The sequence below is a fragment of the Nerophis ophidion genome, linkage group LG13 (assembly GCF_033978795.1).
Source record: "Nerophis ophidion isolate RoL-2023_Sa linkage group LG13, RoL_Noph_v1.0, whole genome shotgun sequence".
Taxonomy (NCBI): Eukaryota; Metazoa; Chordata; class Actinopteri; order Syngnathiformes; family Syngnathidae; genus Nerophis; species Nerophis ophidion.
The window spans coordinates 16785544-16812790 of NC_084623.1; the positions used below are offsets into that span (position 1 = coordinate 16785544).

At 39.1% G+C, this 27247-nt stretch overlaps 1 protein-coding gene across 3 annotated transcripts; it reads right to left on the reverse strand.

The window, feature by feature from the left end:
- Positions 1-1492: 1492 nt before the first annotated feature.
- On the reverse strand, positions 1493-26768 carry LOC133564273 (cyclin-T2-like). Of its 3 annotated transcripts, XM_061918465.1 has the most exons (10): positions 26571-26766; positions 24906-24987; positions 21828-21956; positions 21477-21537; positions 19940-20002; positions 18059-18104; positions 13696-13859; positions 13546-13616; positions 6648-7887; positions 1493-2596 (listed from the first exon to the last, which is right to left on the reverse strand). In XM_061918465.1, the coding sequence occupies exons 1-10, from the start codon at positions 26726-26728 to the stop codon at positions 2523-2525; spliced, it is 2088 nt and encodes a 695-aa protein (XP_061774449.1). In that variant the 5' UTR covers positions 26729-26766; the 3' UTR covers positions 1493-2522. The 3 variants fall into 3 exon arrangements, 2 of the variants coding, with proteins under 2 accessions (XP_061774449.1, XP_061774450.1); XM_061918466.1 differs by lacking the exons at positions 21477-21537; positions 24906-24987; positions 26571-26766 and having other exon boundaries at positions 21828-21939; XR_009809263.1 differs by lacking the exons at positions 1493-2596; positions 6648-7887; positions 13546-13616 and having other exon boundaries at positions 13711-13859; positions 17676-18104; positions 26571-26768.
- Between the last annotated feature and the right edge of the window lie 479 nt (positions 26769-27247).

Here is a 27247-nt window from a genome sequence, read left to right on the forward strand (position 1 = left end):
TTGTCTGGAATAGATTAATTGAATTCCCATCCATCCATCCATCCATCCATCTTCTTCCGCTTATCCGAGGTCGGGTCGCGGGGGCAACAGCCTAAGCAGGGAAACCCAGAATTCCCTCTCCAAAGACACTTTGTCTAGCTCTTCCCGGGGAATCCCGAGGCGTTCCCAGGCCAGCCGGGAGACATAATCTTCCCGTGTCCTGGGTCTTTCCCGTGGCCTCCTACCGGTTGGACGTGCCCTAAACATCTCCCTAGGGAGGCGTTCGGGTGGCATCCTGACCAGATGCCCGAACCACCTCATCTGGCTCCTCTCGATGTGGAGGAGCAGCGGCTTTACTTTGAGTTCCTCCCGGATGCCAGAGCTTCTCACCCTATCTCTGAGGGAGAGCCCCGCCACACGGCGGAGGAAACTCATTTCGGCCGCTTGTACCCGTGATCTTATCCTTTCGGTCATGACCCAAAGCTCATGACCATAGGTGAGGATGGGAACGTAGATCGACCGGTAAATTGAGAGCTTTGCCTTCCGGCTCAGCTCCTTCTTCACCACAACGGATCGGTACAACGTCCGCATTACTGAAGACGCCGCACCGATCCGCCTGTCGATCTCACGATCCACTCTTCCCGCACTCGTGAACAAGACTCCTAGGCACTTGAACTCCTCCACTTGGGGCAGGGTCTCCTCCCCAACCCGGAGATGGCATTCCACCCTTTTCCGGGCGAGAACCATGGACTCGGAATTGGAGGTGCTGATTCTTATTCCGATCGCTTCACACTCGGCTGCGAACCGATCCAGTGAGAGCTGAAGATCCTGGTCAGATGAAGCCATCAGGACCACATCATCTGCAAAAAGCAGAGACCTAATCCCGCGGTCACCAAACCGGAACCCCTCAACGCCTTGACTGCGCCTAGAAATTCTGCCCATAAAAGTTATGAAAAGAATCGGTGACAAAGGACAGCCTCGGCGGAGTCCAACCCTCACTGGAAATGTGTTCGACTTACTGCCGGCAATGCGGACCAAGCTCTGACACTGATCATACAGGGAGCGGACCGCCACAATAAGACAGTCCGATACCCCATACTCTCTGAGCACTCCCCACAGGACTTCCCGAGGGACACGGTCGAATGCCTTCTCCAAGTCCAAAAAAAGCAGATGTAGACCTGTTGGGCAAACTCCCATGCACCCTCAAGAACCCTGCCGAGAGTAAAGAGCTGGTCGACAGTTCCACGACCAGGACAAAAACCACACTGTTCCTCCTCTCTAGTACACCTGAATAAACCTTACCGGGAAGGTAATTGGATTCTCATAATTTCTTATAAATTGCTTTGGTTTCTGTACGCGTCAAGTCTTCGTTGGACCTCCTGGAACAGACTACTAAGAAAAACCGAGGTACTAATGTAGGACATGTCGGCTCTGTTTCCTTACTGCTTTGGCCTCAACAAGGACAACAAGAAAATATATCCACCGGCAAAAGATTTAACACTTGTTCATGGTGAGATTTCGGATTGAAGTTTAATGTAGAGAACTGTTGTGAAGACAAGCGTCATAAATGTATGAACAGGATGATTGACAACCTATCATTTTCCGTCCACAAAGATCTATGCATTTCAAAATCAAATTTAAAACACCAGGGCATTTTACATACATGACCTTCCTCTGGATAGTACTATTGGGTATGTAAATGTGTTTTGACATGTACAAGCCTTATTGATGTGCAACACTTCAAAGGATACTTACATGGCACACTAAAAATGTTATGTTTTAATAACGTTCGCTTTGATCCATACCTATACTTGTGGGTAATACCATGACAAGCAGCACCCGCTCTAGGATGGCTGTTTTAACATGTGCCAATCTGTTAAACAAAAAGATTTTTTTTAAATGTTTTACAATTATTCTGTCATAACCACAAGCAGATCCAAACCTGAGAATTCATTATATAATTGTTGTCTTACCATACAAAAACGTATGTACATTTGTCTCCACTTCCTGTGAATAGCATGATGTCCTTCTCATCCCTTTGATGAACACGTGCAAATCAGCATTGAAGTGTAAAAATAAATCAAGGTAAGCCACAGATGAAATTTAGGAACAAAAGGGGCATCCATTAAATAAGAAATGTCGGCAAACTGAAGTTGAACTCTCCAGCTGGTCATTAGCGTGCTCCATACGATTGCAGAAATGTGAATTAAAAAAACAAAAATGGAGAGTGCATATCCATACCTTTTTAAGAGAACACGTAATGTAGTTTTCCAAAAGGCAAACGGTAAATACACACTTTAGTCCCTTGGGAGGAGAGCCGAGAAGCAAGATGGGACTGAAGATCACAGCCCAGAGGTCAGCGTATGGAAGCATTAAGTTCTCTTTTTTCTTCTTCAAAGGCCCAAAATTCTTCATTTTTTGCGGGATGTCTGCGTTTAGGATTTCTCTATTTCTCCACGGGCACTTAATGAGGACGTGGGCATAGTCGTTACAAGTGTGCGTAAATTCCTGCCGTTTCCGTTGGAAAGTGTAGAATGATCCACTCAGTGTCTCTGGTTTCCCACTTCATGGGCCGGTTCACTCGGAGGAAGGCACTGCTGTGAGGTCCGCAGTCCACCTGAGGGCAACAAGTGACAGTGTGAAGGTAAGCACATATCCTGATAGAAACACACACAGCTGACTTTCTTGACTCTCTATTGGCTTGTTGCCACTAGAGATAAGCCAATTATCAGCGCCAATATTTGGCATTTTGACGTGGATCGTATCATCGTTCTCTTTTTATGGGTATCGGTGCCTTTTTTCCCCCCGCAACTTCCATAGCACTACATCAGCAGATACAATATATACACACATGATCAGCGCTAGACAATGATGGCAAAAATGATTACGAGTAGAGATGTCCGATAATGGCTTTTTTGCCGATATCCGATATTGTCCAACTCTTCATTACCGGTTCAGATATCAACCGATAACGACATATACAGTTGTGCAATGAACACATTATTATGCCTAATTTTGTTGTGAAGCCCCACTGGATGCATTAAACAATGTAACAAGGTTTTCCAAAATAAATCAACTCAAGTTATGGAAAAAAAATGCCAACATGGCACTGTCATATTTATTATTGAAGTCACAAAGTGCATTATTTTTTTTTAACATGTCTCAAAACAGCAGCTTGGAATTTGGGACGTGCTCTCCCTGAGAGAGCATGAGGAGGTTGAGGTGGGCAGGGTTGCATATTGTAGCGTCCCGGAAAAGTTAGTGCTGCAAGGGATTCTGCGTATTTGCTCTGTTGTGTTTATGTTGTGTAACGGTGCGGATGTTCTCCCGAAATGTGTTTGTCATTCTTGTTTGGTGTGTGTTCACAGTGCGACGCATATTTGTAACAATGTTAAAAGTTGATTGTACGGCCACCCGCAGTGTGACCTGTATGGCTGTTGACCAGGGATGTTTTACATTCACTTATGTGTGTGAAACGCCGTGGATATTATGTGATTGGGCCGGCACGCAAAGGCAGTGCCTTCAAGGTTTATTGCCGCTCTGTACTTCTCCCTACGTCTGTGTACCACTCCGTACAGCGGCGTTTTAAAAAGTCATAAATTTTACTTTTTAAAACAGATACCGATAATTTCCGATATTACATTTTAAAGCATTTATCTGCCGATAATATCGGCAGTCCAATATTATCGGACATCTCTAATTACGAGTATTTTGATCGATATTGTAATTACAATTATTCATTAACAAGTATTTATTCTACCACCAAAACTAAAATTTTTATATAGTTTAAAATGTTTTTATATAAATTAATATCGAATAAAACACAAGAAGTAACATAAGAGTAAAATCAATAAATTTAAAAAATTGCAATATAAAAAACATTCAGTTTTTCCCCTTTTACACTTATTTAACCACAGTTGAGTGTGTGCCTTATGTGTAAAATAATATTAAAAATATTATATATAATACATTTTGGTGGACTTAAATACAAAAACACTTATATTTTTTGGTGTAATGCATCTCTAGACATGTTTGACCAGTACTTTAGGTCAAAGCATAATAATTTGGTAAATGCATCAAAAAGTGCTTTAAGTACATTATGCTTGTGTAAGGTAATTTTTTGAAACCTTTATTTTGTAAGCACAGTCAGACCGTACGGGGCACACATCACTATTATTGTGAAGGGGCGGGGGGAGTGTGCTGTGCTGTTCTCACCTTGAAGCTATAAAAAAAAGAAAAGAAAGCGCCTCTCAATTTGCAAACACTGTTTGTACATTAATCGATGATGTCGTTCACAACAACACAAGCACATGATATGTGTTGTGGGTGTATGGATTGTTCTTGCTAGCGTTGTAGTGTAGTCGCTGTCTCAAATGACCGTCTCGATATGGTTTAGTTAAAGACGGGGCAAGTGAGTGTGTCGGGGATAAATGAGTGCTACTGGACACATTATTTTCCCAAACAAATGTTTCTTCTCTGGCCAATGACAACATTTCACTTACATTTTTAATAATTTCCCTAAAATTGTTTGCGTTTATCTGCGGATTCCATTTCATTGGCAAATTATGTGACTTTGTCCACAGTTATGTGAACGCAGAAATCATATGACTTACTTTTTTGTTCGGTTATTATTGATTAGGCATCCTCACGATGTGTCAAATAAAACATTGCAACCATGGTGAGATACCAAACTTCCAGTAGACATTTTTTTTTCCACTCATTCACTCCTCATCGGTTTCACCTTTACCAGCTCCAGAATTTGCATGCACTTTGTACAAACCATTAATCACTTTTTTCGAGGATTGAAATTGCAATTAAAATAACAATATGATACCAGTATTTAGTATCAAAAAAATGGACTGTTTGGCAGCAGCTTATGTACCCTGCTTGTGTAGCGTTGCCTTTTTTTTCCCCAGTGTAGCACACCAATCACTTTCTCCTGCAATGTTGGTCGCTTATAGACAGAACAAGTACAGAATGATCTATTCTGGTTTGCTTTCAAAACTTCCTTTTTTTTGCCGGGCAATCAAAGTTTGTCTTTCTTTCTTGGCAGCTTACCTGCAAGGAGATTGGGCTCAATAAGCGCAGTAAGTTGAATGTTACGTTAAGATGACAGAAAATATGTCCCAGCCAAAAATCTCAATTTTTTCTTAAGTATATTGAAAATTAGGAGACTTAAACTAAAAAGAGAAAAAGGCATAATTATCATTGATTGACTGATTGATAGAAACTTTTATTAGTAGATTGCACAGTACAGTACATATTCCGTACAATTGACCACTAAATGGTAACACCCAAAAAATGTTATTCAATTCATGGTACAAATATATATTATCACTATAATACAGTCATCACAAAGGTTAATCATCAGAGTATATACATTGAATTATTTACAATCCAGGGGTAGGATGTGTAGGGGGGGTTAGGTTGCTATCAGTATATTTTCAGTCATCAACAATTATATCATCAGAGAAATGGACATTAAACATCATACTATAAGCTATGTGACGAAGCCTAAAAATATTATTTACATTTTTGCAATATTTCAGGGTTCTTCACAAGGAAACCTTACAATGTATTAAATCCAGAACCTGCTTTAAAATTGTATAAAATTGAGTAGATGGGAAATTATTATGATGTAGAAAAATCCTAAATTTTCCTAGGAGATATTACATATTTTGAAATGTTGATGCTTCTATATATGGCGGTATAGCTCGGTTGGTAGAGCGGCCGTGTCAGCAACTTGAGGGTTGCAGGTTCGATCCCCGCTTCCGCCTTCCTAGTCAATGCCGTTGTGTCCTTGGGCAAGACACTTTACCCACCTGCTCCCAGTGCCACCTACCCACCCACACCGGATTAATTGTAATTTAGATATTGGGTTTCACTTTGTAAAGCGCTTTGAGTCACTTGAGGAAAAAGCGCTATCCATCCATCCATTTGCTACCGCTTATTCCCTTTCGGGGTCGCGGGGGGCGCTGGCGCCTATCTCAGCTACAATCGGGCGGAAGGCAGGGTACACCCTGGACAAGTCGCCACCTAAGCGCTATATAAATATAATTCACTTCACTTCACTTCTCTTAGACACAAACAATAAAGGTGTTTGTGAAATCCCCTGATGTTTTTGGTGCTAAATTAACCACAAAATTAGTGCTGCATAGGGCTGGGCGATATGGACCAAAACTGATACCACAAAATTTTTAGTCAGATATCAGTATACAGTTTATACCTGTATCTTAAAAAAAAACGTGCGAAGTGCTTAAGGTTGCCTAAGTGTTTTACGGCATTTTTAATCAAATCGAGTGTAAAGGTAAATAATAACATAAAAATATATTTAAAAGATCGTGAAAAATATTTTTTTATTTTTAACTATGGGAATAATCCTACTTCCTGAATATGTGTTTACCACAGTCAAGCCTGGGACCAATTAGTCGGGATAAATGTTGACACGATTAATGTAAATAAAATTAACAAAGCCTAATAAGTGTTTTAAGAGAACCTGTTCCACATGACCTCTGTTATAATCTGGCACAGTATAATTTGAAAGCCAAAACAAACTTCTAGGGATGGTTGTAGTGCTGTATGGAGAGCAGCCTTTCAATATAAGGGTAAGGAAAGCACTAGAGTGAAGCAAAGGAAAGGAGCAATGAGGAGAAAATAAAAGAAAGTACCTGCAGCGCTGGTTCCACCCTTGGAGATTTTGCTCAGTTTGGAGTTAGAAGTGGAGGACCAGGCAGGAGGATGTTGATTGTGATTAGCCTCAAGGTGTGCCCTCTTTCTCTGCGAGGAAGACGTCAAAGCCGTGGGTCCGCTATGAGGAAGCGCTATTCCTTCTATGGTAATCAGTTCTGGGGGGCCTCGAAGTAGGTCTCCTCCACTATTGGGGCCCTCTGAGCCTCCTTGTCCATTCCCGCTGTGGTGACTGAACTTGTGATGGCGGTGAAGGTTGTGATCCACACTTCTATGCGGTTTCTCCTTGCTCACTATAGGGCTGGAATGTTTATTCTTGTTATTGGCAGACATTCCTTCATCAGATGAACTGTGACGCTCTGATGAGGAAACCTTAATCTTCATCTTAAATTCCTCTTTGTTTTTGTCTATCTTGGAGCTTCCTCCAGAGCCAGGAATTGCCAGATGGAGATTAAGTGAGTTTTTGTCCCATTTGTCACTATGATGACGTCTGTCCATTGCAGCAGAAAGTCTATTTTTTATTGTTGAGGCAGTACTGCTGCTACCTAAACAATGGGCATTATGGGAAATTTGAGAAGTTTGTGAATTTAAATGATCAGCACGACTCACAGACGGTGCATAGTTGGAGGAAGATAAACCCCCCTTTGTGTTGTTCTCAATGGGTGTGGCATGCTGTTCTTGTCGGCCTTTATGCCCAGAAACAGAAACCTCTACAGTATGTTTTTCTCTGTATTTGTCCAATGACAGTTTTGGGTTTAAAGAGACTTGAGGTGGTAGAGGTTGAGCTGATAAAGTATAAGAGGATGAAGTAGGTGGTTGATGCTTGGCAGGTCCGCTCAAACTGGCTCCTTTTAGTTCCTGTTTGACAATGTTAAGAACTGCAGTTTTTTGAGTCTTGAATGTTGAGGGATTTTGATGCTCTTTATGAGAAGTGTTGAATAGTTCTTGTTTTATACAGCCAGATGCATAATCTATTTGACTCTGGTTTCCCTGGGGCCATTCACTGTGGCTAGGTGGCTGGTAAATGCCAGTGATAGAGTCCAGGGACAACGCACCACCAGACGGAGCAGACATCGTGAAAGTGTCGCCAGCTTTGGAAAAACTTGAAGGTAATCCGGCAAGTGAATTGTCACGCTGGTCTTGGAGTATGGAAGAGCCAGCTAAGGAGGTACATGACAGTTGGATGTTCTCAGATTTGGGCTTTTTAGCAGCCTGGGTTGCCTAAAATGAAAACGACAAATCGTTACTGGAAGCAAGTGAGTAATAAAATGATATATACAGTACTTCTACATTAGAACTAATGTAGGGACGAGTTTCCTCATTCAGATATTTTGAAAATAAATCAAACTGAGAACTTAAAATTTTTTACTCCTGGCACTAGATCAAAAGTGGCTACTGTATGGAGCTCAATAATATAGCCACATCCTTTCATACACCAGGCAAAATCAAAACGCCACAGTTGCAGGGAAAAAACTGAGCACCAGACAGACATGAGGAAACAAAGTACGGTAGAAAGATATCGTGCACCAGGACGGCAGAACAAACAAGGAGATGGGAAGTATTTTATCACAATCCCATCCATCCATCCATTTTCTACCGCTCATTCCCTTTTGGGGTCGCGGGGGGCGCTGGCGCCTACTCAGCTACAATCGGGCGGAAGGCGGGGTACACCCTGGACAAGTCGCCACCTCATCGCAGGTCCAACACAGATAGACAGACGACATTCACACTCACATTCACACACTAGGGCCAATTTAGTGTTGCCAATCAACCTATCCCCAGGTGCATGTCTTTTGGAAGTGTGAGGAAGCCGGAGTACCCGGAGGGAACCCACGCATTCACGGGGAGAACATGTAAGCTCCACACAGAAAGCTCCCGAGCCTGGATTTGAACCCAGGAGTGCAGGAACTTCGTATTGTGAGGCAGACGCACTAACCCCTCTTCCACCGTGAAGCCGAAAGACGACAAGTAGATTCCGGCCATACAACATATTAGAAGCCAGCTGAAAATTGAGCGCTCAAAATGTCGCCTGTGTAGTGAGCACTTCATGTCAGGTACGGAATAAAACGCTGTCTACACTATAATATCATGTACATACATTATTATAATTTCTGGCTTCTTTTTGTGTATTACAGGAGAGTTGGACCCATGTGTTATGACTCTTATTTTGAGCGCTAAAAAGCTTAAACACAAAAACTAAATACCGTATTTTTCGGAGTATAAGTCGCACCTGCCGAAAATGCATAATAAAGAAGGGATAAAAAATATATAAGTCGCACTGGAGTATAAGTCGCATTTTTGTGGGGAACTGTATTTGATAAAACCCAACACCAAGAATAGACATTTGAAAGGCAATTTAAAATAAAGAATAGTGAACAACAGGCTGAATAAGTGTACGTTATATGACGCATAAATAACCAACTGAGAAGGTGCCTGGTATGTTAACGTAACATATTATGGTAAGAGTCATTCAAATAACTATAACATATAGAACATGCTATACGTTTACCAAACAATATTTCACTCCTAATTGCTAAATCCGATGAAATCTTATATGTCTAGTCTCTTACATGAATGAGCTAAATAATATTTGATATTTTACGGTAATGTGTTAATAATTTCACACATAAGTCGCTCCTGAGTGAAAAAAACCTGCGACTTATAGTCCGAAAAATACGGTACTTGTTTCTCACCAACATACAAGCAATTTACAGCAGAAAACTGATGTAATATTAAACTGCTTCTCTAATGCTCGAATGCTGCAAATTATTTATTTTATAAAATAAAGGGGATAATATTTGATTGACTAAACCAGGGGTCCCCAAACTTTTTATTTAAATATATATATACATATATCAATCCATCCATCCATCTTCTACCGCTTATTCCCTTTTTGGGGTTGCGCTGGCGCCTATCTTAGCTACAATCGGACGTAAGGCGGGGTACACCCTGGACAAGTCGCCACCTCATCGCAGGGCCAACACAGATAGACAGACAACATTCACACTCACATTCACACACTAGGGCCAATTTAGTGTTGCCAATCAACCTATCCCCAGGTGCATGTCTTTGGAGGTGGGAGAAAGCCGGAGTACCTGGAGGGAACCCACACATTCACGGGGAGAACATGCAAACTCCACACAGAAAGATCCCGAGCCTGGGATTGAACCCAAGACTGCAGGACCTTTGTATTGTGAGGCAGACGCACTAACCCCTCTTCCACCGTGAAGCATATTATACAGTATATGTATATATATATATATATATATATATATATATATATATATATATATATATCGCGAGCGCGACGATGTCACGTTATTGATGGGAAAATGCATTTATAAACAATATGATTTACCTGAGCGACTAGGAGACACAGAGTAACAAGCAGTAGAAAATGGATTAGATAGGACAGATTTTAAAAAAATTATAATTTAAATTTTCGTGGGTCACCCCTCTTCATTTTGACAAACTTGCACACAGACAGTATATCACTGAATGCTACACCAATGTTGAACCATGCTCTGTCAGCACCCACTAATGAGCAAGCACCCAGGATACCAAAATTTCTCCACTCGCGCCAGAACTTCCAACCCAGAGACTGTAACAATAGTATTTTTAACGGGGAAAAGAAAGTACCATCAAATGTTTTGTAGTATGATTTCCATGTGGGTGTAATATGAGCAGATTTTTTGTTGCCTGGAAGAGTTACAGCATCTTTTCCTTATGTAAATCATAAGTTTTCCTCTTGTGTGTTGAAACAAAATATTGAAATATGAAACAGACTTAACTACTACTGTTTTAAGACTTTAGGCCTTTTTTCAATTCCTATTTACCCAGCTAGCTAAAGTAACCCTCTGTGTTTCCATCTAAAACAGCCCAGGTAAATTTAGATTAACAGGAACCATTTTTAATTCTCAGTAGCAAAATTGGACTTTCGCAGGTAACCAAGAACCTCAGAGGGTCGAGCTGGGCTGTCAAACGCTGATTGGTTCAACACAGTTTAGGTGTTTCTAAAACGTTGTATTCCAACTTTCAGCCGCCACAACAGTATACAAGGAAAACTTATTTCTAGTGTTTCTATTACAACAGACTTAACTGAGAGAAAGAACAAAATACATTTTAAACTTGTAGGAATTTTTGTGAGGCATTTTTGTGCTGAAGTATGCTGCTTTGTGAAACTATCTTGCAGATTTTTTTACTCAGCTTTAGTCTTTACAATAATGAGCAGTTTATTATTTATGAATTTTTACAAACTAATTTCAAAACACAATGCTTCAAAAGGTGGACAGATGCTTTTAAACATATGTACAGAAAAATAATTAGTATTCAGCAGCCCTTCAAAACGGCAGGGCAACCTGCTCACTGGGACTCAGACCTCGTAGTTTAAAGATAAATGTGAAATGAAGGACGAGTGGAATGCAGGTCAATCACATCAAATATTCCCTATTGTTACATGCTGTTAAAATAGTCAGACGCAATTTGTGTGGTTATTCCTCTCAACCAGTTATTGAATGCTAATGCTAAAGGGTAGCGCTAAATCTGATGCTTTTATGTTGCCACGAGATATAAAAATAACATTTGTTATTTACATAATGTTATTCACTGCTAAAATGGACCATAGAAATCACCTGACGTTCATAAATTCATAATTTATTGAAGGGACAACTTTTTAACTGTTGCACTGTGGATAAAAGCCTAGTTAACGCTGTAAAATCTGGTTCACTGTTTTTAAATCATACTTTTTGTATAATACTACTTTTTATTTCATTTATGTAGACTTAAGAAAAGAAATATTATCTATTATTGTTACTTTACAAGGTATCAGTGTGGAAATATACTCTGCCACTTATCCATACGTCATCAGCCTGATTTGTAAAAACTACACGGAACTGTGAAATGCTGTGGAAACACAAACTACACAAGTCGACAGGATCCTGTAGTTCCAGGATTTAAAGCACTGGTGGAAGAAGGTCTATTGACCTACTGCAAGCAATAGGTAATCTAGCTGCTGCTCTGTTTTTACTGTAATGATTAACAGGCCAGGTGTTCTAACTGCCTCTATAGATTTTCCCAAGGAGGCTGAGATGTGATACTCTGATGGATGGAGGCCACCTTCTGATCCAGCTTTCATTTACAAGTAACATTCGTCTACGTGTGTCCAAACTACGAACCGCAGACCAAGTGCGGCCAGCCAACGTCCACAATCTGGCTAGAGGAATTAGGGCTCAGTAAAAAAACAATTTTATCGATATCTTTTAAATATTAACAATATTGATTTACAAAGCATAATATTGGTTATCCCTCCACGTCCACCTGGAATGTTATGTGTAAAGCAAAAGGAGTATCGATGGTAGTGTCACACTTGCTATGTTAAAATTAGCTGCCTACAAAAAAACAGCCATCTGGGGCAAAACAAAGTAATGGACTTACTACCACCTGATTCTCCGCGGGCCATGAGGATACAAATAGTAAGAAAAGCCATTGCCACTTTTGATTGTCAAAGATTTAGAGCCACACTCGCAGTGCTTCAGCTTGTGGTTAAAGTGAACTATACTACGTTAAGATCATGCAAAATAAACATCTGACTTAAATGGTTATTATTGACTATATTTGTTACTGAGAGTCCTGTAAGATCACTGGTAAAGAAAGCGGACGGCAGCCCTATGCAGTAGGTACTTTTGTTTACATATTTATCTCCCACACTGAAAAGTGTCAGGTGCACCAGAACCACCAAGCACACACTTTTTAGCCTTCGCAATGAAATTGCTCTGCGTTACATCCTGTCTGACTGCGCTAACAGATTAAGACTCCTACAGAAATAGCTTACATATTTACTCTTAGAAATTTAAACTGTCCAGAGTAGTTTTATAATGAAGAGAAAAACACTTTGTCAATTTGTATTTTGTAACAGATTTGTGTAGATTAAATCGAATCAAATAGTATGACATCCTGATTAATCGATTTGGAACTTTATGAATCAAAATCAAATCAATTTGGGAAATTGGCATGATACCCAGCGCTATGCAGAAAGTTTTAAAATATTTTTCTTTTTTTTGTTTAAACTACACAATTATGTTACTCACAAATGTTTACATCTTGATAACGGTGGAAAAAGTTAGTCAATGACTATAAAGTGCAACCTCGATCTATGAGCTTAATTGGTCCTTGGTTCTTATTGTAGTTTTGTTACAAAAAGTGTAATTTAGTCTGCGCGCGCATCTGTATGTGAACCAACTTGTGATTTCCCTGGCCGAAAATTAGGCTTTATTGCAGGTCACATATCAATCATGTTGGACAAACGCTCCTTGTTATTTTGGTATTAAAGGAGAACTGCACTTTTTGGGGAATTGTACCTATCGTTCGCAATCATTACAGACAAGAACATATCTTTTCTTTAGGAATTGAAAAATAAAAAAACGCTTGCAAGATGCTGCTAATAGGAGTCACCAGTGTAACCTTCGAAGTAAAGTTAAGTGAATTTTATATATATAGTGCTTTTTCTCGAGTGACTCAAAATTGTAACTGTGTTGTAACTTTCTTTGTACAGTTCTGAAATTAGTGTAGTGGTTTTGCTATTAAATATAGATGCTTTTTATACAATCCAATTCCATTACTGGCATGATAGTATACTACACATCTCATAAATCTGTTACAAATAATAAAAATAGTAATGAGATATTTGAAAGCCCAGCACCCGGTCAAAAAGTTGCCCACCCTTTCTTTAGTTGGTAATATTGAAAGAATACACGTTTTGCTTTCTATGAAACATGAATAAAAACACTGACACGAGTTTTGACATGGGTTTGTAATTACACCCAAAAAAGTTAGAAAGTCACATGCAAGTCCAAAAAATTTTAAACAAGTGATTTGTCTTACTCTCCAGTTGCGTATTCTCTTCAACCGGCTGGGCGTCTTTTCCAGAATCTGCAGAAAGTCATGGGTCAACTCTGTAAAAAGTAAAAAATTGCATTAATGCCTTGTAATTAATCTTTCATGTAGAATAAACCAATAGGTGCAGTGTTTTACCATCAAGCAGCTCATGGGTAACAGAGCTGTCCACATACACCCACCAGTGTTTCCCATCAGTAGACACTGGTATCTCCCAGTTGGACCACTTGCAGGCCAGGTGGATACACACACAGGCTATGACTGTGGGCTTGTACTGGAGGCAGAATGTTGTGAGGTGGAGACTGCCGTGTGTAAAGGTATGTCATATTTGAAGTGTGTGATAAATTGAGGGCAATGTATGTTTGTATTGTGTGTGAATGAGATGATTGAGGCATTCCAGGCATGGTAAGGATTGGTCCCACATGTAAACAAAGATGAGAACAGAAGGCGCACATTGTGTGAATTTATTGCATGAACACATAGTATCAAGATTTCTATGCTGTGAGGATGTCATTCTTAATAAATCAATTGCAAATAATTGTCAATGCTATATTTAATCAAATTAAGAAATTACTTGAATGATGAACTCCATTATAAACCTAAAGCCAATTGGAACATTTAACTTGATTGATTTTACAAGGGTTAAACAATCACATTGGTGAAATTGCTCTGTGCCAAACAAAGATCATAGTACATATCACATCTTAAGAAAACCATTAACCATAAACATGAAAAACTCTGGACTCATGTCAGTCACATGGGTCTATGAAAAACATATATAACATTTGGCTGCGCATTTAAAAAACGCAACAAACCACTCTGACCGGTCAGTTCAGGACAGCCTTGAAGAAAGCTTGTTAGTTTTCAAAATATATAAAAGCACTACTAGTCAAAACTGAATCATTGCCAGCTAATCTGAAGTTGATCATTAACATATGAAAATAGTTATCTTGTACTATATATCATTTTAAACAAACCCTTTAAGGACCCACTTTCAGATCTATTAAGCATCTTGCTTCAGGGTTTCCCCTACAGGTAATTGATCATGTCGGCCCGCCACGGAAAAATGAAAGCCGCCACACCTTAGGAGTCAAGTTATTTTAAGTGGAAAATAAAATAAAGTATTATAATGTATTGTTGTGTCCAGAACAAGCCACAAAAAGTCTTAACGCTATTTTTAACTTTAATTGCCAATATCATGCCAACAGGCCCAATGCAACTCATATTGCCTCCCATGCACACACGGCCGTCTACGTGCTTCACTACCAGACACACAAAAGTACTTCCTCATTCCCCGCCTAACCCCTTTTAGGCATGGTATATTCACGACCATGGGTACTCTATAGATCAACAACATATGAACGAAAAAAAACAGCAAGTCGTTTGTGTATACATATATGTGTGTGTATATATATATATATATATATATATATATATATACATACATACATACATACAGTTGTGATCAGAATTATTCAACCGCCACACAATGTTGGTGTTTTAGCAAGTTGGACATTTATTCCGTATTTTGTTTATAGTCATATCAAATAAAGATGTGTCAAATAGACAAATGCAACTTAAATTGTAACACTGTATTTTACAAAATACCAAAAAAGGACATTTTTCTTAATATCGCATTGACAAAATGATTCAACCCCCTAGTTACATGCTTCTTTAGTACTTAGTAGAACACCCTTTGGCAGTAATTACATCCTTCAAACGTAATACATAACCGGACACAAGCTTCTTGCAATGATCTACAGGTATTTTTGCCCATTCCTCTTGGGCAAAGGCCTCCAGTTCATTCATATTCTTGGGCTTGCGTGCTGCAACTGCCTTCTTCAAGTCCCACCACAGATTTTCTATAGGATTTAGGTGTGGCGACTGCGAAGGCCACTCCAGAATCTTCCAGCCCTTCTTCTGCAACCACTCTGATGTTGATTTGGAGGTATGCTTGGGATCGTTGTCCAGTTGGAAGGTCCAACGTCTCCCAAGCCTCAGCTTCGTCACTGACTTCATGACATTTGCAGCTAATTTATCCTGGTAGGAAATAGAATTCATAATGCCTTGAACGGTACATGAGGCAGAGAAACAGCCCCAGAGCATGATTGACCCCCCACCATGATTAACAGAAGGCAAGGTGTTCTTCTCTTTGTAAGCTTCATTTTTTCTCCTCCAGACATAACGTTGATTCATAGGCCCAAAGAGTTCCAGTTTTGTCTCATCACTCCATAGAACAGTTTCCCAAAACCCTTGGGGTTTGTCCAGATGATTTTTGGCATACTGTAGTCTATTTTCTTGTGCCTGGTAGTCAGAAGTGGGGTGCGCCAGGGAGTTTGGCATGGAGGCCTTCATCTCGTAGTGCGCGCCCTATTGTCTGGGACGAAACCTGCGTTCCCCCCTATGCAATGTCTTGTTGTAGTTCCTCAGCTGTTACCAGGGGGGTTTTCACCACTGTACGCTTCAAATACCGGACAGCAGTTGCACACAGCATCCTCTTTCTACCACGCCCAGGTAGTGTTTCCACAGTGCCTTTAGCTTTAAACTTGCGAATTATGCTCCCAACTGTGTCACTTGGAATGTGTAATGTCTTTGCTATTTTCTTATGGCCATATCATTTCTTATGAAGAGAAATTACCTCCTCTCTTGACTTCTTTGACCACTCCCTGGACTTCACCATGTTGCAAATACACCATTGACCATCTACAAGAAGCTGAGCGTCACAGTCTTTTTCAATCAGTTTAATTGTTGCTCGTTATGGTTCTAATCACATCTACAGGTGTTTTCAACACCTGATTGAAAATACCTTATTCAAATTCTTTTCTTAAGAGTTATCATCTTCAAGGGGTTGAATACTTTTGTCAATGAGATATTAAGAGAAATGACACTGTTTGGTATGTTACAAAATATAATGTTGTAATTCAAGTTGCATTAGTCTATTTAATTTCCTTCTTTATTTGATATGACTATAAACAAAATACGGAATAAATGTCCAACTTGCTAAAACACCAAAATTGTGTGGGGGTTAAATAATTTTGATAACAATGTATAAATAAACATATTTATACACATCCCGAAGGAATCAATAAAGTACTATCTATCTATATCTATACATATATCTTTATCTATATGTATATACATATACATGTCTATGTATATACATATACACACTATTTGAACTATTTGCACGGAAAATTTGGCCACCGAAGAATATTTTGATTACCGAAACAACGTTGCAGGAAACGGATGTTGTGATGGAGTAAGCAATTCGCACAGGATTGTCTAGAGTGGGGGCATAATGTCTGTGATGTGGACATGCTGAAATAAATCCGAGACATACCCGCGGATAGCAATCTACAAAATGTGCAACGTGCAAATACTGTATGAAGGAAAGAAAGGCTGGAGCAGCAGCACAAAGCAAGTGTGACGTCAGGCTCGCTGCAGCGTTCATTGTTAGTCGCAGAGATTAGGGGACAGAAGTACAGTATCTAAACACGAGTTGTCTCCAATAACAGCAGGAAAAAGATGCTACATTAGATGGTAGTCTTTTTTATAAAGAAAAAGTTACCAAAAAAGATTCGAAGGGTGTATAGAAATGTTTAAAAGTCTCGAAAGGACAATGTACTTATTAATAAGCAGCAGAAATTGAAAAATAGGGCAGAACAATATAACAAATTAAAAATATGTTAATATTAAATAGTAACACAGATTAGTTTTAAATTGTGTATATAAGTTTTTATTAAAATAATAAGTTGCATGTGTTTTAAAGACAATTAATGCATCAATCATCACAGCTGATGCAAATTATATGTCATAGTACGCCCCCACCACACCCCTAGCCTTCTGGGGGAAACCCTGAATTATGCAAAATAATTTCATACAGTACATGCCAAGAGATGCTCAAAACTTGCCTACAGAATATACAAGCATTCAACATGCAGGTCCTTAATGGGTATTGACTTTATGAAAGCTAAGACATTTAATGCAACAGCTTTTATGATAGTATTTGCATAACAATCAGAAAAACCTTGTGCATCTACAGACAATCATACGACACAATATATGCATAGCAAAATAATATGAAAGAAAAGTAAGAAAAAATACTTTGCTGTACTTACCGGAAGGGCCTCTATGAGAAATGTTTACATCTGTGAAATCTTTAGCGGCTATTCAGGCTACCAAAGTGTCTTTTAGAATTCTGCACTTTTTCGCAACCGAAAAAATATGTGGGTTTCAAGCGCACCACTACACTTCGCATTTTGCATTCAACCCATCGGTGCCAACACATGGTCCCTTGTACAATACACCGCACTGCGACTGGGGCCGGTAACGCTACAAGCCAACCTCGTCCCGCTCCCTTGAGGGGAAGTGAGGGGAGTAGGCAAGCGTCCCAACAACCACCAGTGCAAGTAGGGCCCGTTGGACACTGAAAGGGTACCCTGCATTACAGGAAGCAATGGTGTGCAGTCAAAGTGCAACAAAGGAGGGGCAGGATAACAACCTGTTGGTAGCCATGAAATAGGATGTCTGTGCCAGATCCTTGCTTGCTGTGGGAGACAGTAAAACAAAAGATAGAAAAATAGTTAGTACCAACAGAATACAAACACTCAAAATAATCTGACTACCACAACAGAAAACTTTCAATTTGTAAGCTATTTGCATCCTGTTTGTTTGTATTCCTATTCAGTGGTTCTCCATCTACCTATCAGTGGTTCTCCAATCATATTTGAATAACTTGCCATTAAACATCACAAATTAAGCAAATATTTCAAAAGGTTAAACTTTTAAAATTCCAAATAAAATACTTCCGTCCATTTTTTTGTAGTTACTTGCTTTTGGATACTTTTAGATAGGTGGAAGGGGCCCACTGCAAGACCCGCTGCTCGTTGAGAAGTGCAATTTATGCTTTTATGTCCGTCTCAGAAGGTCTTAAAATAAAATAAAACCTTGCTAGATTTTTCACGAGTCTCCATAAATGCAGTATGAATACTTTGAGTTGTGGAATAGTTTCAAGGGTTACCCAGCATTCCTTTTTTCCATGTGTAGATAGTGGTGTAACATTTTGTGTATGTTAGTGAGTAAGTAATGTCTGTATGGTACAGTAGAGAAGTTGCACAGCGTGTTCCATTGTGTTACCTTTCTGTTGTTATTGCTGTTAGCACCATGGGTGCTTGGGTTAGTGACCGCCTGTTGCTTTGCGCCTGGGCAATAAATAGATTTTTAGCAATAAATCATATTTTTGTTGCAGAGGAAAAAAAAATCTCTTGCTTATGCATATTTTTCCACACGCCTAGGAAACCACAGCTAATACGAACGAAAGCAATGTTCCCAGGCAATGAAAAGTGCTGTCCGTGGTTTAGCTTTGTGGCAACAGGCGTTGAACAAGTGACTGCACGCCGCAAATTTTGTTTAAAAAATCAAGCAGCTCAAAAAATTTATTCCAACATCTGAAACAGAAGCATTCAGCCGAGAGGCAGAAATGCAACTCTTAAAGAGGCAAACAAGACCTTAATAATGAAGAAGCTCAAGCGGAAAAGCAGCTTAATGTTGTGGAATCAAATACACAAGGTAACATGCATGAGTAAAAAGAGCACAATGCACATAGCGATCACCAAACCAGCCCCTCTGCACATCGCCAAGATGTGGCGCACAGACAATGGAAAAGCCAGCGTTTATACACTAAAACTGTACTCCTTACAATGTTTTACTAATTTATTTGCATACACTGTACAATACTGTCTTTTATTCAAGACAAAAGTTTTAAGATAGCGCACTATTGATTTGATTCCTTCTTATTACTATTTATTAATTAATGGAATGATGATTTATTTATTGGAGTTTTTTTGCATGCAATGTGCAATTCTACATTTTTGTTTACATAAGTATTTTATTCAACACAAGTATTGCCTCCCAGAGGAAGCTCTTAATTATGTTCTTTGAAAACAAATACTAATGCAATTTATATTTAGTCTGTATCTAGAAAGAAATTAAATAATTTTGCTCAGATGCAGAGTCAGATGCAGAGTTTGCAGTGTTATTTCAAATGATTAGTTTTTGATATGTAAAAGTGAAACCTGTTTTGAAGTATCTGTCATTTGTATTTATTGGTTACTTTAAAAATGAGGGGGAAACAAATCGGGAAAAATCAATGATTTTGCTTTCACCAAATGTTCACAATCTATTCTTGGTTATGGTCAAGTAAGTACTTTGCATGTGTTGACCAACAATCAACAAACACAAAACAAAATCAAAGGGTAATTAAAAGTGAACCGTAATAGGGCAATACAAACATCAAGGCATCAGGATTTCACTGCCCTCTCCAGCTATTTATTAGGTGCAGGGTAGAGTAGAGGGTACAAAGAACAAAGAAAGAAGCCTCTACCTCGCACTAGCTGGGAACATTTCACCACATCAGTGTGTGGGTGATCAATAGTAATTTCAAAGCCTGGAACAAAATACATGACAGGTGAGTTCAACAGAGACACAGTTGGGAGGTGACATGTCATTTATTTTCTGGTGCTTTACTTTTTTTCCAGAACAATAACACTTCCAAGAGTGTTTAACTGTGCGATGTAAATGGAGATATGAAGAAATCAAATCAGTTGTTATGGTATTCTCCGTGAATGACTAAAAAAAATGTCACAAAAAGGCTAGACCTGGGCCGATATTGGATAAACGAATTAATCAAACGGAAACTGAAAATGAGCTTGATAACTTTGCCAGCCTCGACAATAGAATTGTGCATGCGTGCTTAAGGGCTGCAAGAGCGGTCATTCTTTGCATCGGTTTCAGCAGCTCTGGGCATTTGTTCTACATGCACATAAACTGTAACAATATTAACCGCTGTAAAACTCTTGACGGTTAGTAATACCGGAATAAATAAAAAATGATTGAAAAACCGTTATGGATAACCACACTTTGATGAAATAATGGACCGTTCGCTTGATAGCTAGCTTATATGCTAACATGAAAACAAGAGACATTAACGTATTTCCCCATTAAGAAGTCATACCTCAATCTGAATTTGTATAAACACATTACTGTCTAAACTACTAAGAAACAGTATTAGACATTGAACATAAATGCTGTGCTATCTCTGCACAAAGTGATCAATCAGTTTAGCGTTGAAACGCGGGGTTTTCAACGGGAAGTGAAGTCGCGTTACGTCACAAACAGAAAGTAAAGCGAAGGGATTACCTCGGTTGCATTTATTAAAAAAACATACTAAAACATTTAAAAATTAAAATAAAGTATTAATATGGCTCTTGTGAAGACAGAACAATATTCGATGTTTCCTTTGCCAAGAAAGTATATTCTATGTCTATTCATTTTAGTTATTTAAAGAAACCTAACTTAGTTAAAAGATGTTTGTGCTTTTTGAGCACAATAATAATAAACATGACAAAAGTATATTTTTATTTGTTTTGTTTTATTTAACTTGAACATTTAAAAGTTTACATTTCAATTACAACGTTACAATATTCGAGAAATACACTTCATTAAATTTAAAAAGGTATAACTGCATTATTAATATGTACTATTATTACATTGGTATTAATTGGGTCTCAGAATAATGTTGACAATAATACCGTTTATCAGCAATAATTTGTAAGTCCAGCAAAATGTGTTATCTGCCCAGGCCTAAATAAAACAAAAATGCGACAAGATTTAAAAAATGATGATACAATGTAAATTAATGTCATGTCAATTCAAGAATTTGATTCATTGCAAAACGAGAGAATAACATGTCACCTTGTTAACAATTCTTACGGTAAAAAAGTCCATTATAAACATATCACAGGCAGTGACTATTAAACTCAGTCATCAATATGAAAGAAACCCTAAAGTATGATAAGCCAATAATGGTTATGTCATTGTGCTCTTTCATAGCATCATCCACTCTGGACACCACTACTTACCAAGGGTCTGCAGCACTATGGATTCAAGTATCACCAGCTCTTGAGCTTGCTGGAGGTATGCCTGAAGTTTGATAGACAGTCATTACATAACAGTTGTAATGAGTCTATTAGCTCACCTAACAACTGAGTTTAAATGACCAAAACTGAAAGCAGAGAGGCCATTATACTATAAGTGGAATAATTTGTAGCTGTTTGGACCACACCAACAGCAGGCCAGAGTAGGGAAAATGATCCCATCGTAAAGGTAATGGCACAGGTTATACATTGAGAAACCATGGCCAACGAATAAACTGGAAACACGAGATGCAGGGCGAAAAAAAACAGTGCTTCACATAAAGATCCCCAACTTACATTACTCTTAGTGTCAAGAGGAGATTCTTGAGGGTTGAGGCAGGCATGTGCAACTTTGATCACATATTCGAGTTTCCGTGGCTGCTCTTCCACTTTGGCAGCCAAAAACAGCGTGGTAGGAGATATTGCCTGCAATACAAAATACAGAAAAATTGCGAAAATATGTGGTATCAAAGTAAATCTGTGTATGTATTGAAGGAAAACTGCACTTTTTTGGGAAATTTTGTCTATCATTCACAATCCTTTTGAGAAAACATCTTGTTTTATGCATTCTACCTGGAAAACAGTTATAAGTCAGCTAACAATAGAGATAACGGGATCCATAACTTCATTGTCAATTGAGACCATTAAACCTATGAAGAAACCTCCAAAAAGCACAAACAATACTCCAATATTCACCTGAATATATTATAAAGCGCTAACGTTAAGGACCTACTTTTAGTGGCACATTGATTACAGAGGGGCAACTATGTTTATGCTGCTATAGTGACATCGTCTGCCGGTGAGCTGCTGGATCGCCTAAGGGTAGGTGAAAGTTAATTACAGGGTTTCCCACACATTCATTTATTTGTGGCGGCCAGCCACGAAAGAATTACGGCCGCCACAAATAAAAACTAAAAAAATTTTAAAAAATATATCTTTTTTTTCCCGTCTTTTGACTCGCTCGACCGCTCATAAAAGGACTCTGTCTGTGAATGGAGCTTGTAGTTACATATTATATAAATATGTAAATATTATATAAATATGTACATAAAGTGTTGTAATTTTATTCCAACTCCGCGTTCTTCTTGGTCATCGCCGCTTGGTCATCGTCAACTTTGACCCGGAAATGCAGAGAAAGACACGAAAAGATGCTCGTAGGCACCCACCTTTTTTGTCCCCTAACCCTTCGACCTAACGACTATTTCATCGCAACGGAAACATATGAACATTCCATCAATTTGCATCCCAGTAAAAGCAAACATTGTACAGTAAGTGTTATGATGCATTTGTGAAAATAATGTGCCACCATAGGGCTGGGCGTTATATTGATATACTCAATATATCGCTGGTTTGTCTCTGTACGATATAAAAGCTGACTATGCTAGCGGGGTGTATAATATAGCCAAGAGTCATGGATGCGTTGGAATTCTGGGTAATTCTTATGTCGCGTTCATAATGTCTTACAGAGCCAATGTTCTCCAGAAATGTGTTTGGTGTGGGTTCACAGAGTGTGGCGCAAATTAGTAAGAGTGTTAAAGTTGTTTTATATCACAACCATCAGTGTGATATGTATGGCTGTGGAACAAGACCCCTGGTTTACACATAGTAAAAGCAACAAAAAAAACCTCCTCCGCCATTTTGGAAATGATGACAGGGGAAGCGTCACTCGTGACGTCACGACTTTGACCCGGCGGTAAAAGCAAGCATGCGCTAAAGCCAGTTTGACCCAGCAGTAATTCAAGACAGGTGCATATTACATGCCAGGAGGTTATTCAAGGAAATACGGTAGTTGTGATTTCCCTCTTTGCATGAAAGTTAAAAAAAATTTAGCACTTATGTATGCAGTACGAACAAGAATGTTTTAATGTAGACACATAGAATCATCATACTGCTGTGATTATATGTATCAAGTGTTTATTCAAGGCCAAGGCAAAATATCGAGACATAAATCGTTGCCAAAAAATATCGAGATATTAAAAAAAAGGCCATATCACCCAGCCCTTTGCCACCGTATGCTAAAAATGAGCAAAATACATAATTATTACTTTATTTTGAATGTGCCTGTTACTATGTTACATGTACACCAACGTGTATTTAAATTGGTGGAGGTTTTGGGATGTTTTTATAGCCCCTTACAGGCGGAATAAATAAATAATAAATAGCCAGAATCTATTGACGAGTTAGAATGCATAAAAAGAAAAGTACCGTATTTCCTTGAATTGCCGCCGGACATATAGTATGCGCCTGCCTTGAATTACTGCCGGGTCAAACTCGCTTCGCAAAATAATTAGCACATGCTTAGTATTACCGCCTGGTCAAACTCGTGACGTCACGAGTGACACTTCCCCTGTCATCATTTTCAAAATGGAGGAGGCTGACTTCAATACCGGTAATTTGAAATTGCATAAAAGGAAGAAGATTAAGAGCTATTCAGTAGGATTAAAGGTCCAAGCTATTGAATACCGGTATACTACAAAAAACAGTAAGCAGCTATATTTTAATATACCGTAGCTGCGTCTGTCAAATATGAGGTATTAAATGACTCCCGCCTTCTGGTGGTAGAGGGCGCTACTGATCCTTCTTGCGACTACTCGGCTGCAGAAGAAGTGACAATGAGTGACGTGATATGTGCTGGGACAGATATGACGCGGAGGGTGCACGACGGACCTTTTAGGATGTAACACTCCTATGCTGGCTATGTAAATAACCGGGCTGAAATAAAGCATGTTCTAGTCATAAATATCCAGTGTATTATTTATACAATAACACTTCCTGGTAGCAGCGGTGGGATAAAGAGATCACCCACGTAGCAGAACGGGAGGGGGAGTTGTCCGAGGCTAATTCTGTCGTCGCCCGCACTTGTGGAGCCGAGCTAACTGATAGCAGCGGTCTGACAGCAGTTTTCTAAACTGGACTTTCAATCGAAGCAGGAGGTAATAAAAGAAGATCTCCATCGACACAGAGAGACTTTTAAAACTGAAGAAAGATAAGGAAGACTTCTATAAACAAGTTATCGATGCTTTCGATTAGAAGGAGCTGGCATGGACTTCATTTATAAGTAAAGGTAAGACCACATTAACGTTTTTTTTTATTGAATGTGCTTTTTATGATGGTATCCTTACATAACACTCAAATTTTTACTGCATGCCTTTGGTAAGTGCCGGAGTGAGAAGAGGTTTTAAAATAATTTGCGCATGCTTACCTTTACCGCATGCCTTTGGTAAGCGCAGGAGTGAGAAGATGTTTTAAATTAATTAGCGCCCCGGCAGCAATTCAAGGAAATACAGTATGTTACTGTCTTGCATAGGGATTGTATAGGATTGGCAAAATCCCCCCCAAAAAGTGCAGTTCCCCTATAGAGGATAGAGTACTTACATTCCTGTGAAATTTGGTGAAAGAGTGGTGCATATAAAATCTATGCATGTAAACGATTGCTGTATTTATGGTTAGTTGAGAGCTGGAATGTGGGTCAAGGAAATGATAGCATTGTTGAGCTGCTCAAAATATGTCCTAGTTTTCAAGGCGTTCTGAAACCCACTACTACCGACCACGCAGTCTGATAGTTTATATATCAATGGTGAAATATTAACATTGCAACACATGCCAATACGGCCGGTTTAGTTTACTAAATTGCAATTTTAAATTTCCCGCGAGGTATTCTGTTGAAAACGTCGCGGAATGATGACGCGTATGTTGACGCGTGCTTGTGACGTTATTGGTTGGAGCGAACATTTCAGCCCAGCACCACAAACGGCTAAAAGTCGTCTCTTTTCATCGCATAATTACACAGTATTTTGGACATCCGTGTTGCTGAATCTTTCGCAATTTGTTCAATTAATAATGGAGACATCAAATAAGAATGCTGTTGGTGGAAAGCGGTGGATTGCAGCTGCCTTTAGCAACCGAAACACAGCCGGTGTTTCTTTGTTTGTTGTGAAGCTTTAACACAGAGCGGTCAAGCGAACATGTTTCTCTACATTAACCAGCAAATTTTTGGATGGGGAAATTGTGATATTAAGTCGGCTCTTACCGGATACTTCAGTGGATTATGCGACCTCCTCCTGCAGTTCAAAAAGGCAGCTGTGATCTTGGCTCCTCGGCTTCTCTCAGAGACACTGGCGTTCACCGCAGCCATCCGACTTTTAGGTATGACTTTACAATCTCACTAAAACACTATTAAAACAATAAGCGGATAAGGGATTTTCCAGAATTATCCTAGTAAATGTGTCTAATTACATCTGAAACGCTCCAACTGCTGCCGCCTGGAGCCGTCGCCTTTTATTTTATCTTTTTAGTGCTTTCCTCATCCACGAATCTTTCATCCTCGCTCAAATTAATGGGGAAATTGTCGCTTTCACGGACCGATTAGCTCTTGCTTCTGGAAGCTATGATTGTAAACACTGTGAGGATCTCCACAACCCGTGACGTCACGCGCACATCGTTTGCTACTTCCGGTACAGGCAAGGCTTTTTTATTAGCGACCAAAAGTTGCTAACTTTATCGTCAATGTTCTCTACTAAATCCTTTCAGCAAAAATATGGCAATATCGCGAAATGATCAAGTATGACACATAGAATGGACCTGCTATCCCCGTTTAAATAAGAAAATCTCATTTCAGTAGGCCTTTCAGTCCTATGAAGAAAAGGGGGCAGCACGTTGCTGGATATTTAACGCTGCTAAATTGATTAGTGTCAAATCAATAAAGAGGGACGATGAAATGGCAAGTAAGGCGTTTTTAATTGACTTTATTCATCTATATTAGGTAGCTTGACCATCCAACAGGTGGATGAAATATTACCAAATATGATTCACAGGCCTAATGGACAATAACCCACAGCCTCGCTACTTCTTAGCACGCTACATTCACGCCCGGTTTAGCAGAAATATTCGTGTTGGTTTAAATGCGAATTAAATACACCATTAAAGCACGACGCTCCAACGTAAAGTAACGGCGTTTAAAAATAGATGTACTCGTTTTTCGCTCGACGCCAGGATTATTATGTCCGACTTTTGTTGCCTCGCTCGGTTGCATAAGGATACACATTTAGCCTCTGGCCCATGTCTTGGACCAGATTTGCCGCTTGTTGCCGGTAAGAAAGCTCCCTGTCCGGCTCCACTCCATGTCGGCGAGACGGTGTGTTTTCCAGCTGCTCCCGGGTGAAAAACCATCTCGTAGGATCTCCCCGGTTAGTCGCCATTGCTCTACGACGGTCATGGAGAAACCGGATATGACGTCACCAATGGGCAGGAAATAGCAATAACATACCCATTAGTTTTTATATTAAAGACATATATAATAATATTAGATTGGTGTATCTAGCAACTTGTATCACATATTTGTGTAAAAAAATAAACACGAATTGATTTACATGAAACCAGTCATGCTTCCGCGCAAGACACCTTCTGCTGGCCAAATGTATAATTACAAACTGTATCTATTTTTTTTTTTTAATTATTATTTGTTTTAGTTTTATAAACCTTTATTTATAATATGAAGTGAATAGGCAAAATTTACATACAATCAATAAATAATAAGACATATATCTTAATATTAGATCGGTGCATCTAGCAACTTATACCTCATATTTGTGTAAAAAACTAAAAAGCGAATTGATTTACTTCAAACAATTCATGCTTCGGCGCAAGACACCATCTGCTGGCCAAATGTATAATTACAAACTTTACCTTTTTTAAATTTGTATTTTTTTTTTTTAGTT

Coding starts and splice junctions, on each gene's coding strand:
- LOC133564273 (XM_061918465.1), bottom strand. CDS start 26,728: ATGGCGACTAACCGGGGAGATCCTACGAGATGGTTTTTCACCCGGGAG. Junction 20,003..21,476: donor CATAGTGCTGCAGACCCTTG/GTAAGTAGTGGT, acceptor ATTTTGTTCCAG/GCTTTGAAATTACTATTGAT. Junction 18,105..19,939: donor ATGTTCCCAGCTAGTGCGAG/GTAGAGGCTTCT, acceptor TGTCTCCCACAG/CAAGCAAGGATCTGGCACAG.